General features: G+C 35.6%; 1 protein-coding gene across 7 annotated transcripts in view; it reads left to right on the top strand.

The window, feature by feature from the left end:
- BARD1 (BRCA1 associated RING domain 1) overlaps positions 1 to 17,738 on the top strand; it is a 102,112-nt gene that overhangs the window by 67,507 nt on the left and 16,867 nt on the right. For all 7 annotated transcript variants that reach the window (XM_037850128.1, XM_037850129.1, XM_037850134.1 and 4 more), the window contains one exon: positions 17,492 to 17,597. In XM_037850128.1, the coding sequence (XP_037706056.1) occupies positions 17,492 to 17,597 (106 nt within the window). The remainder of the gene's footprint in view (positions 1 to 17,491; positions 17,598 to 17,738) is intronic.

The raw sequence follows: 17,738 nt of genomic DNA, 5'->3' as shown, positions 1-17,738 counted from the left end.
CATCCTCAAGGTTCATCCACATTGTTATATGCTCTATGACTTTATCCTGCCTTATAGCTGTGTAATAGTCCATCATATGTATATACTACAGTTTGTTTATTCACTCATTATTTGATGGACATTTGGTCTGTTTCCTTCTCTTGGCAATTGTGAATAATGCCACTGTAAACATTGGTATACAAATGTCTGTTTGTGTCTTAGCTTTCAGTTTCTCTGAATATATACCTAGTAATGGAATTGCTGGATCATATGGCAGTTCTATACTTAGCTTCCTCAGGAACTGCCACACTGCCCTAGAGTAGCTGCCCTAGAGTAGCTGCACCATTCTGCATTCCCAGCAACAGTAAATAACTGTGCCTCTTTTCTCCACATTTTCTCCAGCACTTGTAATTTTCTGTTGTTTTGGTAATGGCCATTCTAGTAGGTATGAGATGATATTTCATTGTAGTTTTGATTTGCACTTCCATAATAGCTAGTGAATTTGAGCATCTTTTTATGTGTTTTTGAGCCATTTGTATTTCCTCTTTGGAAACGTGTCTGTCCATGTCTTTTGCCTAATTTTTGATTGAGTGGTTTGTCTTTTTATTTTTGAGTTGTAGGATCTCGTTATATATTCTGTATAATAAACCGTTATCTGAGACGTGGTTTCCAAATATTGTCTCCCATTGCATAGGCTGCCTTTTTACTTTTCTGACAAAATCCTTTGATGTACAAAAGTGTTTAGTTTTGAGTAGACCCCTTTTATCTAATTCTTCTTTCATTGCTTGTGCTTTGGGTGTAAGGTATAGGAAACCACTTCCTATCACAAGATCTTTAAGATATTGCCCTACATTTTCTTCTAAAAGTTTTATGGTCTTAGTGCTAATGTTTAGGTCTTTGATCGATTTCAAGTTAATTTTTGTGTAAGGTGTGAGGTAGAGTTCTCTTTCATTCTTTGGATATAGATATCCAGTTCTCAAACACCATTTATTGAAGAGGCTGCTCTGTCTCAGTTGCATTGGCTTGACTGCCTTATCAAAAATCAGTTGTCCATAGATGACACCATCTATTTCTGAACACTCAATGTAATTCCATTGGTCTGTATATCTTTCTTTATGCCAGTACCATGCTGTTTTGACCACTGTAGCTTTCTAATATGCTTTAAAGCCAGGTTGTATGAGATCTCCCACTTCATTGTTCTTTCTCAAGATAATTTTAGCTATCCAGGGCACCCTGGCCTTCTGAGTAAATTTGGTTATTGATTTTTCAATTTTTGCATTGTAAGTTGTTGGGATTTTAACTGGTATTGTGTTGAATCTATAAATCAGTTTAGGTGGAATGGACATCTTAACTATATTTAGTCTTCTAATCCATGAACATGGTATGTTCTTCCTTTTTTTTTAAGATCCCGTTGGATTTCTTTTAGCAGTTTTCTTTTAGTTTTCAGAGTATAGGTCTTTTGTGGCCTTCATTAAGTTTATTCCTAAATACTTGACTCTTTTGGTGGGTATTGTAAATGGAATTTTTTTCTTGATTTCCTCCTCCTATTGCTCATTACTTGTGTATAGGAACCCTACTGATTTTGGCATGATGATTTTGTACCTGCCACTTTGCTGTATTCATTGATTAGCTCTAGTAGCCTTGCTGTAGATTTTTTCAGATTTTTTACATACAGGATCATGTCATCTGCAAACAATGAAAGTTTTGTTTCTTCCTCTCCAATTTAGATGCCTTTTATTTCTTTTTCTTGCTTAATTGCTCTAGCTAAAACTTCCAGCATAATGTTGAATAAAGTGGTGACAATGGGCATCGCTGTTTTGTTCCTGATCTTAGAGGGAAAGCTGTCAGTCTTTCCACATTGAATATGATGTTAACTGTGGGTTTTTCATAGATTGCCTTTATTATATTGAGGAAGGTCCCTTCTACTCCTATCTTTTTGGATGTTTTCATCAAGAAAGGATGTTCAGTTTTGTCAGATGCCTTTTCTGCATTGATCAAGATTATCATGTGGTTATTCTGCTTTGATTCATTGGTGTGGTGTATTACATTAATTGATTTTCTTCTGTTGAACCAGCCTTGTATACCTGGAATAAATCTCACTTGGTCATGGTGTATAATTCTTTTAATCTCTTGCTAGATTCGATTTGCAAGTATTTTGTGGAGGAATTTTGCATCTATATTCATTAAAGAGATCAGTTTATAATTTTCTTTTTTTCTAGTATCTTTGTCTGATTTTGGTATTAGGGTTATGTTGTCTTCATACAATGAGTTAGTGCTTATGGATCATTCTCTAGGATAGACCAAATGTTGCATCACAAAGCAAGTCTCAATAAATTTAAAATTTAAATTGATTGTTAAAATGAGTTAGGTACTTTTTCCTACTCTTCATTTTTTTGAAGAGTTTGAGCAGGATTGGTACTAATTCTTTCTTCAGTGCTTCGTAGCATTCACTTATGAATCCATTTGGTCCTGGGCCTTTCTTTTTTGCTTGCTTTTTGATGACTGACTCAGTCTCTTTTCTTGTGATTGGTTTGTTGAGGTTGTCTGTTTCTTCTTGAGTCAGTGTTGGTTGTTGATGCTTTTCTAAGAAGTTGTCCATTTTGTCTAAGTTGTCTAGTTTATTAGCATATAGTTGCTTGTATTATCCTCTCATTATCCCCTTTATTTCTGCAAGGTCAATAGTTATGTCCTCTTTCCCATTTCTGATTCTATTTATTTGCATCTGCTTTCTCTCTCTCTCTCTCTCTCTCTCATTGTTGTTAACCCTAAGGGTCCATCAATTTTATTGATTTTCTCGAAGAACCAACTTCAGGTTTTGTTGATTCTCTTATTATTTTCATGTTCTCAATTTCATTTATTTCTGCTCTAGTCTTTGTTATTTCTTTCCTTCTGTTTGCTTTTGGGTTAGTTTGCTGTTCTTTCCCTAGTTCTTCCTTCTGAACAGTTAATTCCTCAATTTTTGCTCTTCTCTTTTAATATAGGTGTTAGGGCAATAAATTTCCTTCTCAGCACCACCTTTGCTGCATCCCATAAGTTTTGACAAGTTGTATTTTCATTTGCATCAAGATATTTACTAATTTCTCTTGTAATTTTTTCTTTTACTCACTGGTTGTTTTAAGAGTATGTTGTGTAGCCTCCATATATTTGTGAATTTTCTGATCTTCTGCCTGTTATTGAATTACAACTTCATTCCATTATGATCCAAGAAAGTGTTTTAATGTCAACAATTTTAAATTTATTGAGACTTGCTTTGTGATGCAAAATTTGGTCTATCCTAGAGAATGATCCATAAGCACTTAAGAAAAATGTGTATTCTGCTGCTGTGTTCTATAAATGTCTGGTAAGTCTAATTCATTTATCATGTAATTCAACATCTGTTTCCTTATTGATCCTCTGTCTAGATGTTCTATCCATTGATGACAGCAGTGTCTTGAAGTCTCCAACTGTTATTGTAGAGGTATCTAGTTCTCCTGTCAGAGTTCTTGGTGTTCGCCTCATGTTATTTTGGGGCAGTGCAAAAATATTTGATTGTTATGTCTTCTTGATGAATTGTCCCTTTTATTAAATATAGTTTCCTTCTTTGTCTTTTTAAATTATTTTACATTTGAAGTCTAATTTGTCTGATATTAATATGTAGCTACACCTGCTCTTTTCTGGTTGTTGTTTGTATGAACTATCTTTTTTCAACCTGTTTTTGCCCTTGTGTCTTAAGTGAGTTTCTTGTAGACAGCAAATAGGTGGGTCCTGTTTTTTCATCCATTCTGCCAATCTGTGTCTTTTTATTGGGGAGTTTTTTCCATTAACATTTAGTGTTACTACTGTAGGGGCAGTACTTTATCCTCCCATTTTGTCTTTTGGATTTTATATGTCATCTTATTTTTTTCTGTCTCTCCTACACTCGTTCCCTAAATCAGTTCATCTTTTCTTGTCCTCTTTGGCTTCCCATATGCCACTTAGCCTAGGGCAGAGCAGCTGGAGATTGGCTTTAGGAAGGACGGCTTCACCCTTCCTGATAGTCTTCATTTATTTCTACACTCTTCTCCAAACCTCTTTCTCCTCTCTTTTCCTATCAGCCTGTAGCACTCCCTTTAGTGTTTCTTGTAGAGCAGGTCTCTTATTCACAAACTCTCTCAGTGTCTGTTTGTCTGAAAATATTTGAATCTCTCCCTCATTTTGAAGGACAGTTTTGCCAGATATAGAATTATTGGCTGGCAGTTTTTCTCTTTTAGTGTCTTAAATTTATCATACTACTGCCTTCTCGCCTCCATGGTTTCTGCAGAGAAATCTGTACATAGTCTTATCGAGCTTCTCTTGTATGTGATAGATTGCTTTTCTCTTGCTGCTTTCAGAATTCTCTCTTTGTCTTTGACATCTACAAACTTATCAGTAAGTGTCTTGCAGTAGGTCTGTTCGGATCTTTTCTGTTTGGGCTATGCTGCACTTCTTGAATCTTTAATTTTATGTCTTTCATGAGAGTTGGAAAAATTTTCAGTGATTATTTCTTCTATTATTCTTTCTGCCCCTTTTCCCTTTTCTTCTCCTGGGACACCCATAGCATGTATATCATGTGCTTCATGTCATCATTCAGTTCGCTAAGACTCTGCTTGTATTTTTGCATTCTTTTCCCTGTCTGTTCTTTTGTATGTATGATTTCAGATGATCTGTCTCTAGCTCACTGATCCTTCTGCCTCTTCAAATCTATTGTATGTCTCCATTGTGTTTTTCATCTCTTTAATTGTGCCTTCTGTTCCCATAAGTTCTGCCATTTGGTTTTTCAAGCTTAGAAATGCTTCTTTATGGTCATCCAGTGTCTTCTTCATATCCTTTGTCTCTTTTGCCACATTTTCTTTCAGCTCATTGATTTGATTTAGATTTGTTTGAACATCACTGATTAGTTGTTTCAATTCCTTTATGTCAGTTGAGTGTTAGTTTGTTACTTTGACTGGTCCATATTTTCATGTTTCCTAGTATGGCTTATTATTTTTAGCTGTCTAGGCATCTGATTTTCTTGATTAGTTTATTCGGGAGCTCGTTTTCACTCTTTTGCATTGGCTTTTCTTGTTGGTTGGCTTTGTTTTCTGTTTGTTCTTTGACCTTCAGTTCAACTTATTCTAGACTTCTGACATAGCTTCTTTTTAGTTGATCAGAATTTTTCAGCTCTTGTTTTTCTGGTTTTTGCTCTGCTTCTATGTAACCTTTTTGTGAGAGGGTCTCCCCAGATATGATTGACCCAAATCAGGTTTTCCCAGTCCAGACTGGCCCAGTTCTCAGGAGGAGGGTGTATTCCATATCATGTTTCTCTGACAATGAGACCCCACAGTTTGTTAGAGCCTCCTTTGAAGCCTCTAGACTCTATGCTTTTCCTATCCTGTCCAGAAGATGGTGCTTGTCAGCCTGCTGCTCCCCACCAGTGTAAAGAGGTGCAGTACATTTAATTCTCTGCACACCCTGTCCCTGCCAGGGGCATGGCTGACTCAAGCTCTTTCTGTTATCCAGCCCCTGGGGTTCTCTGAAGAAGAGCCACCACTTTAGCTGGGCTCTTTCCCCCTTGTCTTGTGGAAGTTATGCCCCTTAGGGAATTATTTCCCCCACTAGACTGATTGTTTTATTTCTCAGATCTGTCTTAGCTCTGCCTTTGCCTGGGTACTACTGCCAATTTCAAATATCTGAGGCTTTCTTTAATGAACTACGTAGTATAGTTTTTAAAAAGAGGGGAAAAAAAGAAAAAAGAAATCCCTGTTCAAAGCCTTTCCCCAGCCCCCAAGTTTTGTCAGTCCCAGTATAGTCCATTTAAAGATAAGTCCTTTAGGAAATTATCTCCTTCACGTGACTCGTTACACTCAGACAACTTTCATTCCACCGTTGCCTGGGGCAGTGCTGAAGCCTGAGATTTATAGCAGGTCTAATGAGCTATTGAAAAGTAAAAAAATGAAGAGTTGGGAGAGAAAGAAAAGAAAAAAAAGTCCTTTTCAGAACCTGACCCCAGCTCCCTAGGTTTTCATACAAGAGCTGGAGTTGGTACCCATTTCTATGTGCCCCTTTTTCTTGGAGCTCAGCCCTTTTCCAGTGTTCTGAACTCCTCCAACTCTAAAAATCTGTTTTGTTGTTGTTGTTGTTAGCCCCACCTCCTTTCTGCTGGGCGGAAACCTCCTGGTTCCTTTTGTTCTTACTCTTGATTTATCTGTGCTCAAAGCTTTTATTCACCTGTTCAAATTTGTTAATTAATTCTGCACTTGGGGCCTTGTTGAGCCCCCTCTTTGCTTCCAGCACATGTTGTTTCTTTTTCCTTGGGAGAACCAGCTCCAGGACAGTCTGCCATGCCTCTGGGGGAAGCTTAAGTTCTTCGCTGCGATCTCAGCCATTCCACCCATTCCAGAATGGTGTACGATGTGCGTCCTGTCACAGATATCTCCAAAACAATTGTTCCATACAGTTCCTGGCTATTTACCATCTACCCTAGAGGAATAAGTATGTTCCACACTTCACCACTTTGCCATCTTGCTCCACCCCTCTTTGCTCTGTCCTTTTTGAGTTTTTATTTCTTTAAAACATGCCAGGTGCTTTTACCTTATAGCCTTTATACATTGTTGTCCTTCTCAGTGGAACATTCGTTTTTCCTGGCTAAATTCTAATACTCTGAGTTTCATCTTACATATTATTTCCTTTTGACTGCCGAATTCATCAGTTGTGTATATGGTGCTTAGGTGGTTTTATATTTACTTCTTTACTTATTATCTTCTCATCAGATTGTAAGCTGTGTGGATCAGGTACCACATCTGCTCCCCCAGGCCCTGCCAAATGCCTGTCAGAGTCTGTACTTACATTTATTTGTACCGTGAGTTTGTAAGTGTTCGAATGAAGAGATGGTAGATCTTTGCTCTCTTCTGATAAAGGGTCAGATAAGATGACAACAAGAATTGCCTCCCTCTGCCTTCAACCTCACTGTAAGTCTTAAGAAAATGTCTCATGTCTCCCTAGCCTCTACCTTTTCTAGGGTGATAAACTGGTTCCTTGTAGCTGACAGAGTAAATGTCAGTTCCCTGGGCAGAATTCTTGGTCTCTTGCCCAAGTGGGCATCCATAGTATCTTATGTTTTGTGGTGTCATAACTACCCAAAGTAATTCCTAAATTCTTAATGCTTTTAAGGTCTGTCTTTCTCTCTGCCAGTGTTCTGTATATTGTGTTTGAGAGTTAAGTACTGATAGGTAAGAACAAATGGAATTCACTCCTGTGTCTTCCTCCAGTTCTTCAGGTGGCAACGTGGGAAGGGGGCCTGGGATACAGAGACTATCGGGGCCCCTTATTCCCTCACCCTCCTTTTTTTCCTGAAGCTCTTAAGCTGTTACTCGTTTTGAGCTATTACTATCTCCGACTCTGGAATCAGAATTGTCAAGCATGTTTTCTTTTTCTTCCTCTACCTGTTACATGTCTTCACTCTTGATTAAACTCTCACTGACCAGGACTAGATTCTTCCTATCCCTGGGCGCAGGGTGAGAGCCACAGAGAGCAAATGTTCATCTTCTGTCCCTCCCTTTTAATTGAAATCCTCTATATATAAATATATATATATATATGTGTATATATATATATATATATATATATAGACTGTTTGCTTACTCTAAATATCTAAATGGCATCCTTCAGCTCTAGAACAGACATTTGGTGATCTTCTCATTATCTTATAGTTTGAAGCCTTCTTTTTACCTAGGTACCTTCCTTTCCTGGGCCTCCAATGAAGTTCTGATAAGTTTTCTATACTCCTGCCACCACTACTTTCATTTCATCATCTCCCAAGTTGTTCTCTTTATTTGGTTATATTCTAGTAGAAGTAAACAGACAGTTAAATCACTGATTAAAGAACAGTGTGCTACATACCTTCATAGAGCAGTGCCCAGAATTCTATGTGAATGTAGAGTAGAGGCTTTAAATAAGACTGGAAGAAGTTATGACAGTTTGTCTGGAAGAAGTAGCACTCCAACTGAGTTTTGAAGAAGGAAAAAGAATAGGGGGATAGACTTTTCAGGAAGAGGAGATGATAGATGCTTATGCCAGATGGCATATTCTTTCAGTTCTAGGAACTTCAGTTAGTAATATAAGACTGGAGTGAAGGGTGGGGGCAGTGATGAAAGAAGAAGCCAGAGGAAGTGGGAAAGAATCATGAAATCATGAAAAGCCTTGTGTGCTAAAAGGTTTAAATTTTTAATTGAAAACTTTCTCCATACTGGTTAGGGAACTCAGTTAAGACGTGTGTCCAAAAATCCAGGGGAGGAGTGATGAGAGTCTGAATTAAAATAGTGATAGTAGTTGGGGAGGAGGGCTTAGCTATTTTTATCAGTTTAGTCCTTCAGGTGAAGTTTAATTTATTTTGTCATGTTTCCAAAATACCCTATTAGGATTTTGACTGAAATTGTGTAAGTGTGTGGATTATAATGGATTAATAAAGCTGATTTTTCATTCTGAAACATATTATGTTCCTCCATTTATTTAATCCTCTGTTACATATATCTTAGTAAATTTTTCCATTTTTAATCTTATTTTTATACATGTATGTGTCTACATATATATATTAAGATTATTCTAGATATTTCATTCCTTTGTTGCTATAGTAAATGAGATGTTCTGTTAGGGTTCTACTGATATATAGCAAAGCTTTTAATTCTTGTATATTTCTGTTCTACCTAGCCAGACCCTAATTCTAAAGATATAATTGTCATTTATTAACTTCTGTTTCTGTTTTATTTCTGTTCCCATGTCTTACTACATTTATCAAAACTTCAACAGTAACAAAATAATGACAGTTGGCTTGCTTGTTTTGTTCTCAACTTTTTACAATATTGACTGTAGGTTTGAGATTGTCCTTCTAGTTCTCAATTTACTGTTTCTTAACAAGACTGTAGTTTATTTTATTAAATGATTTTTCAGCTTATACTGAGTTGATCTTATAGTTTTATCCCGTTGATATTATAAATTTTTAAATATTAAACCACTTTTGCATTCCTGGGATAAACTTAACTTGCCTGTAGTGTTTATTTTGTGTATTTTCTAAACAAATTGGCTTGTTATAATTTTATTTAGGATTTTTCACATATAATTATAAACTAGAATGACTCGTGGTTTTATCTTTATTTTTGTCTTCAGATTTTAATATCATAATATTAGTAGCTTCTTAAAACTAATTAGGATGTTCTCGATCATGAACGGAAGTATCTTACAGAAATAAACTTCCCACCCCCACCCCTGCATGGCGTTATCTATTCTGATAATTAATTTATTGTATAGTTTTTAGTGACCTCTTCAATTTGTTATTGGTAGCTATCCCTCTGAAATACAAATGCATTAATAGTAGAATTAAAGGTACTAAAAAGATCAACTTTTTGCTACCCCATTGAGTTTATCTTATCCAAACTATAAGAACAAACTTTGTTTATTTTGCAGTTTTATCTGATGATGTGATTTTAGGCAGAGATGCATGAAGGGCATAACAACGAAAAGGGATCTGTGAGAAAACACTGTTCCTACTATATTTCAACATCTGTATGTATATCAGAATATTTAAAACCCATATTACTTCAAGCCTTCCTTTATTTTTTTTTTTTAGTAAAATGTTATGGTATGGTAGTCTTTGTGTAGTGAATGATAAAAAAATTGCCTTTGTTTTCACCTACTTTAGGGCCTTACAAGCTGAAGTAAGCTTGTAGCTCTAGTACCCACATTATATCCATTGATTGTCATCGCACTTTAGACATAAGGAAGTGAGGGTTGATGGAGTTTTATTGAAAGTATTACAAAGACCTATGTCCTCAAGATTCTTATTACTCAACATTTAGTATATTTTCTCTTTATACCTTTTCTGCTACTGTAAAAATTTTAGTTTGAATTATTCCAGTTGGGGATAAAGCAAAATATAGAGAGGAGTTAAAATTTTTGTAGTGAAGACTTGGGAGATAGAAAAAGAAACAGGAAAAAAGAAAATCCACCTTAGAACTATTCTTGGGTGTCTTGAGGAAAGAGGGACGCTTGTGTAAGAGAGCTAAGGGATCCAGGTTAGAAAGTTCTGTATTCTGATGTGTTTTGATATTAAGTTGTCATGAATAGGACCACATAAGCTCAAATATTGGAGAGAAGATCTGTTTGGTTTGCTAAAGCTGCCAAAATGCAATATATCAGAAATGGGTTGACTTTTACAAAAGGGCTTTATTAGCTTACAATTTTACAATTCTAAGGCCATGAAAATGTCCAAATTAAGGCATCAACAAGAGGGTACCTTCCCTAAAGAAAGGCTGCTGGCACCTGGGACACCTCTGTCACATGGGAAGGCACATGGCCAGCATCTGCTGGTCCTTCTTTCCCGGGTTTCATTGCTTTCATATTCTGGCTTCAGTGGCTCTTTCGGTCTCTGTGTGTGTTCCTCTCTTTCTCTGAACTCTCTGGCTTTTTTCTGTCCTTGATCCTCTCCTAAAGGACTCCAGTAAAGTATTAAGATCCACCCTGAACTGGGTGTGTTACAACTAATTGGAGCAACCTAATCATAAGGTCCCACCCAATAGATCTGCACCCACAAGAATGAATTAAAAGAACATGGCCTTTTCTGGGGTACGTAAAGCTTAAAACCAGCACTAAGCCCAAGAACGATCTTTTAAGCAGTAATTGGTAAAATGAAAAACAAGAGCTTTTTTGTAGTTCAGGAAATGAGGACAGTCAACAAAGTCATTTAATTAGGCCTCGAATGTTATGGAAGACCGGGCATAGGAAAAGAAAGAACAGAATGCTGGCATCTACTGCAAAGTCAAGTGAATTTAAAAGCATCTTACTGAATGCTTGTAAAGGGAAATCATGAAACCTTATAAATCAAGGCATGTTAACTAGAAATTAACCACATACAGTAATAGTTTAAAATATCTTGGATGTATTTTATTTGTCATCTACATTATTTAATTTAAAAAATATAGGGACTTTCAGAGGTTCACTAGTGAAGTTTCCTAACCCTATTTTCAAATACTCCATAAAGGCTGTGTTCTCCAGCTATGAATTTCCTTCCTGTAAGGTTTTGGAGGCCCTAACTCTTTATGATTGTGGAGGGAATATGTGTACAGTGGGAAGTCACATGTCTATTTTATCTTTTGTTTTGAATTAATTTTAATATTCTAATACTTTACTATTTTTAAGTCACATTTTACTTAGGATGATGTATGATGTGCTATGAGCCTTTGCCATGCAAACTTGGGCATTTTTTAAAATGCATCTTGCATTTAAGTACAACATTAATTCATTCAATTCTGAATTTACTTATTTTTACATGAGGAATTTACCTCCTGTGAGGTAAAATAGGAGTCCATTACCAAAGGGGGAAAATTAGTTTTGTTTTAACCTCAAATATTGAGAAAAAGATTTGTATGTTCCATAATTCTTAGTTGCCTGAGGATATTTGTATTGATAACTGTTTGAAACCTCATTGGCTCTCCCTCTTCCCCACTACTTTTTGTACATTCCAGTGTGAACCAAGGAACCTCTTGGTATCAGATATATCAGGATGAGTTTTTGTGTATATAAGGAATATCGTGTGCTTTTTGTTCAGATTTGTAGGATTTAGGATTTTGTACTTGGTCTGCCATTAACAGAGTTATCCTTGGCAGGACGTAAAACTCTTTAGTTGAAAATATTTTATGGATCACTGGACCTATTAATTGTCCCACTGGTCTAGTTGATTTTTTAAAAATCAGTATCCTACACCAGAGATAATTTGTTTTATAGCTTTAAAAAGATTTGTAGCTCTCTCAAATGCCTGTGTTCTTTCTTACTTCACAGCAAGCCAAGTGACTTGAAATATTAAATAATACGGGTTGCAATTTCATAGTTGTTCATAAAGGATTTCATCCATGGACTATTTAGGTGCCCTGTCATGCATGATAGGTTTAGCATTGGTAAGAAAAAAAATGCCTTTTTGCACATATGTTTGGTTTTAGATGATCTATATGTGCAAGTGAAAATTTCTCCCCCCCCCACCCCTCCTTTTATTAATGATGAAACTCATTTGGGGCACTGTCTAGGCAGGTATCAGCCAGATCATTCTTGAGGGGAAAAGAACAGTAAAGAGTTATACTAAACTTTGAACTATGGTGAAACTAAAAAATTAAACACCACAGTTTAACTATTTGATAAATATTTTTTTTTTCCATCAGTCATAGTGATCAAAAGAATCCTTGTGAAGAAAAGGATTTTCAGAGTCATCTGGTTGATACTTTATCTTTAAATTGGATCATACAGGAAAATAACAGTCTACTCCCATTTTAAAGTTAAGAAAACAGACTTCTATTTTTTCCTTGGTAATCATCCAAATTATCACTCAAAGCCTGCATGAATTGTGTCATAAAATTGGGATAAATGAAGGTAAGAGGTTAATAGTCTCCAGATAATGTCCCCTCATCTTCATTCTGCATTTATCTTCCAAAAATGCAAATCTGTTAATATTAATAGCTAACAATATTGAGCTGTTACTGTGTAGGTAATAATTATTGAGCTGTTACTATCTGCCAGACATTCTTCCACATGCTTTTGGTGTATTAGTTCATTTAGTCTTTGTAACAATCCTATAAAATAGGTTGTATTATTGTATTATCTTTATTTTAGAGATGAGGAAACAGAGGAAGGTTAAGTAACTTGTCCAAAGTCACGTAACTATGGATTGGCAGAACTAGAGTTCAAACTTAGGCAGTCTAATTCCATAACCCTAGCTCTTAATTATTATGCTGTACTGATGCCATCCCTTCTTCTTAAAACCATTAAGGGAGCTGTTCAGGTTCTTATTGCCCTTGGGAAAAAGTCCAGTTCTTGAACATGCCCTACTAGTTCCTGTATGACCTGGCCACAGCTTTATATCACCAGAATACTCCTTCATCTGGGATTTCTTCTCTTTCCTCCCTCTTGTCTTTCTCCCTCCTTTTCTCTTTCCCTCCCTCCCTCCCTCCCTCCTCTCTCCTTCCCCCTTCCTCCTTCTTTTTGGTTTTTCGAATTTGCCATGCTTTCTCACTTCAAGACCTTCACAGAAACTTTTCTTTTTTGCTGGGATACTCTTATTCTACTTTTCTAGCCCTTTTCCCCTTTCTCCCTTTCAAGTCTGGGAGACTTTGCCAGACTTCTAAGTCATTCCCTACGTGCTTCCCTCTGCTTTGCCTCACTGAGCTGAGGACAGAAACTACCTTTTATCCCATTGGTTCTTTAGGATCTAAAAAGAATGCTTCGTATGTTAAAAAATAAAAACCAAAAAGTCAATGAATGAATGAATATTTGCCAGATTGATTACCAAGTGATGTTTTTAACTTTTCTGTTGCATATATGTACACATATTCTGCTTATGTTTTATATCTATGTGAATTAAATTATTGCAAGCTCTGAAATATGTATATATTGTATATATGTATTAATAGAAATATCCCTGTTTATGTAGAAATACAGCAACCTATGTCAGTAGAAACAGCTCACCAGAATTTCTTAGTATCTCTTAAATAGCAAAAAGCAACAATTTACGAACACTTCTGTCTTCTGTAAGTAAATTTAAAATATTTAATCATTTCTTCAAAAGTTTTATATGAATCATATTTTCAGAATTATGATTTAAAATCACAGGTAAAGGAATGGTTGGGCAGAAAGATGTTAGACGGGAAAAAAACTTGTAAAATTTGATGCTAATCCTGTGTTGTGAAGGAACAGGAAAAAAATCAGTATGAAATAGATGTCCTCTTGGTCAATTATGATATAAAGGTTTCAGTAATAAGGAAATGTAAAATCTTTAAGATTCAATGTAAAGTATAACAATAATATTGGTATTACATTGACCCATATAATTTAATTGATAGACACATATGCTTTTCCATTTACACAACTGCACACTATGTCCCTAACGCCCATTGCTTTGTACCTGATTATTTCATCCATTTTGTGTCTCTGAAGTACTCCATTCTACTAACCCTAGTAACTTCCTTAAGACATTGTATTGTATTTGGCTCTACACAGTAGCATACAGTGTTTAGGCTCTTTATCCTCAATGGGAGGCTTTTTTCCCATCAATTCCGTCTATTTCAGCAATCACCATGCTCATTCCCTCCATAGGCTGTCCACACTCTATAATTTCTAGTCCTGGGTTCAAGGCCATTTTGTTTGCCATTGTCTGTTCTTCACCTCCTTTGAAACCCTTCTTACATTTCACCTCATTACTTATACTATGGTATAGTTTATCAGTTTGATACTTCTTTGTTTAAAATGAGTATTTGCCCTCAGTAAGATCGCAGGCAAGGATAATTTTTTTTTCTTAACATCCCTCCAAAATACCTACTTTAAGTGTTGAGCCTTTATTTTAAATCATGCTAGAAAACAGAGAACATCCTATATTTAAGTCCATTTAGGAGAGATCATTCTATAATTCCCTTAGTAATCCATTCCAGTAAAATTTCAAGTTAAATTATTATTGATGTCTACACTGCAACTATGATTTTGCAGTAAAACTAAGAAAAAGAAACAAAAACAAAAACTCCTTTCTATGTAATGATGGGGAATAACTGACTTATCGCTGTCTTTAATTAGTAATCAGTCACATTGATAATCCTTGATGTGTGTGACAACACTTTTCCTACATGTATCATCTATTTTCTTAAAAAGGAATAAATGTAATTATGTGCATTTTAAACTGATTTTTCACACAATTAGTAAGTCTGTAAGAAATGTGATAGTCCATTCAAATGTATCTGCATGGAAGAAAAAGTTTTATGATTTTTTTTTTGCCCAATAATGAAGGAGAAATATCACAAATGCCTCATCTTTTCTTGCTATGGTTTTTTGTAGGTGTCACATTTAAACTTGTGTCTAATTTCAAATTCCAACAGTCCATGACAGAGCAGAAACAACATGACAAGGTTTAGTATGCTCCATCTCCCATGATGCAGGACTGAGGCTTAACTGATTATCTTTCAATCTGTAGCATTTGTAATGTGCCATTCTCCATTTCATTAGCAGTACAGGAGGGCTAAGAATTCAGTGGACTATTTATAACCAGAAGCCATCCATAATCCAAGTGGAGAAACCATATGTTTAAAGGCCGTATGAGATAGTAAGTTTTGCATAAGCGGACCCTAAGTGTAAGTTAGAATCCTGCTAGTTGTTTTATGAATCAGTTCTGTAGAAGGTAAAAGCATATTACTGGTTCAGACTATTGTTTTATTGGTTATTTTGTGTTTAAAGTCCATACTGGCTGGTGGGGCACTTTAAGAAGTGCTTTCATTTAACATGGTTTCGTCTTGTCCTGGTGGCCTTTTATTTGTATTGGTGTGAATATCAGTTTTAGATTCCTAGCTGCTAAAGTAAATATCATACAATGGACTGTCTTAGCAATGGGAATTTATTGGCTCATGGTTTCAGAGGCCAGAAGGCTTGCTTCCTCCCAGGGTTAGTAACTTCTCACTGGCCAACAGCCTTTTGGGGGTTTCTTGGTTTTTCCATCACATGGCAGTGCACATGGTGTCTTCTCCTCTGGTTTCTATTGACTTCCAGCTTCTGGCTTATCCCAATGGCTTCTCTCTTAGGTCTATGTTCCTTGTCCTATAAGACTTCAGCCTTGCTGGATTAAGGCCCACTATCATTCAGTTTGGGCACACCTTAACTAATAACATCTTTGAAGTCCTATTTACAAATGGTTCATACCCAGAGGACCAGCTATTGGGACCTGCACATGCCTTTTGTGAGGATGTAATTCAATCCCCAACAATAACTGTGCTGTATCATCCAATTCCTATGCGTTAAGGTGCATTTGATTAGGTATTACGTTTTATTTCTTTGAGGGGTAAAATCTAAGTTTGTCTTTATTAAAAAGTTCTTAAGTGTTTTTTTTGGTGGTATAGTAGTATGGTAGTTTTTTTGTTAGCTTATTTTGGCACTTGGTAGCTTTTCAAGTGCATATTCATTTTTCAACTCAGATTTTTATTTTTTGATTGTCATACACCATGTATGTGTGAGGAGATTGTGTATTTGTTACATGGGCATAATAATTTAGAGAAAGAAACTGACAAGTATCAGGTAAAGTGGATGTGCTCAGCTACCTTTTGAAATAACCTAAGAGCTTGTCTGCTCTGAATATATGTGGATTTGGGAAGACCCAAATTTTAGCACAGCGATTTGTGTCACTTTGCTATAAATCAGAATGCTGAAACACAATCAACTGTATTGTACCTTGGCTGGAGGAAGACTTGTTGCCAGAGAAAGGTTATCCATTATTGAGCCTGGGCATAAAGGGAAATTTGAAAATAGAAGCATGTCTGTTTATATCCAGCACTGTTCAAAGAAGAAAGAGAGACTGAATCTGATAGTCTTGAATAATAGTCATTAGAGAAAAATTTGCTATGGTTCATTTTTTATCCTAATCCAGTGGATGCTTATGGCCCTCATCTCCTAAGCAACCTTAAACAGAGCTGACACCTTCCTCCCTCTTCTCCTGTGTTTCCCATGATTTCTTTCTGGATCTTTTTTTATATATGCAACACAGTTTTACAAAATTGGTATTGTACCATGTATATCATTTTATATTCTATTTAAACATGTTGCTTTTTCACATGAACTTTAATGGTCATTGTTTGGATATACCATGGTTTAAAAAATCATAAAACATAAAAGAACTGTGCTCATTTTAGAAAGCTTACTACCATAATAAAATGTATTAAAATCATATTTTTGAACCATTATTTGAGGAAATGGGAAGGTCGTAGTAGAGCAAGGGTCATATAGTTTTAAAAATTTTCTTAGAAATGGAAGAGTAATGGTAAACAGTATTGAATATTTTTAGAATGAAAAAGGAAAATGCAACCTAGTCAAGTCATTGGAAATTCTTTGTTTCCTTGTCTGTAAAATAATGGGGCTGTTCATTGATCTAAGTTCTTTTGCAGTGTAACTTCTTATGACTCGTGAATTAGTAACTGCTGAGAAGCCTGTATCAAATTGTTCTCTGAACCGTACTAGCTTGTGCTGTGGTGACTGTGATTATTATAGATAGGAGTGTAGATACACATTAAAATTAATTTTAAAAGTTCACTGCTTTATTATATTGTTTGTCCTGTGGCATAGTTTTCCTTCTAGTGAATCCAAATGCCCATCAAATTTGTCTAGTTTCTGTGATTGTTTATACAGACTTATCAAACCTCCAATAGTTTTTATTTGCAGTTTTTATTTGCAGTTGAGAGTACCTCGCCCTTAGGGATTGATGATTATCAAGCCATATTTTAAAATATAAAGATGAATATAGAAGAATAATGAGTTGTGAAAAATTCTTGTATAAGTAACAATATATTCAATTAAAAATACTCCATTATAGTGTAGTATCTAATTGAAATACTTGATCCTTTTATCTTATATGAATTCAGAGTTGTTTCTTTTAGTTAATAGTGTATATTAAGGAAGTTGAAAAATGGTTCCATTTAGTTAAGAATAAATTCACATTTTACTTACTTAAACCTATCTGTACTTATTTTCCCAGTAACATATTTGGTCTGCGGCCTGTGGATTATACAGACAGTGAAAATATGAAATCACTATTGCTGCTACCAGAGAATGAATCCTTATCAACTAGCCATTGCTCAGTAGTAAGTATGGATTTAGCTTTGGTAAATTTATATCTTTTATTGAAATTCATTATGAAAGGTATGTAATGGAAAAATGTCCAGTTAGCAAATTGCTTTCATTTACCAAACAGTTATTGAGTACTTCCTACATATTAGCCACTG

This window comes from Choloepus didactylus, chromosome 9 (assembly GCF_015220235.1).
Source record: "Choloepus didactylus isolate mChoDid1 chromosome 9, mChoDid1.pri, whole genome shotgun sequence".
Taxonomy (NCBI): Eukaryota; Metazoa; Chordata; class Mammalia; order Pilosa; family Megalonychidae; genus Choloepus; species Choloepus didactylus.
Note: the sequence above shows the minus strand (reverse complement) of the source record. Positions and strands in the feature narration are given on the sequence as shown.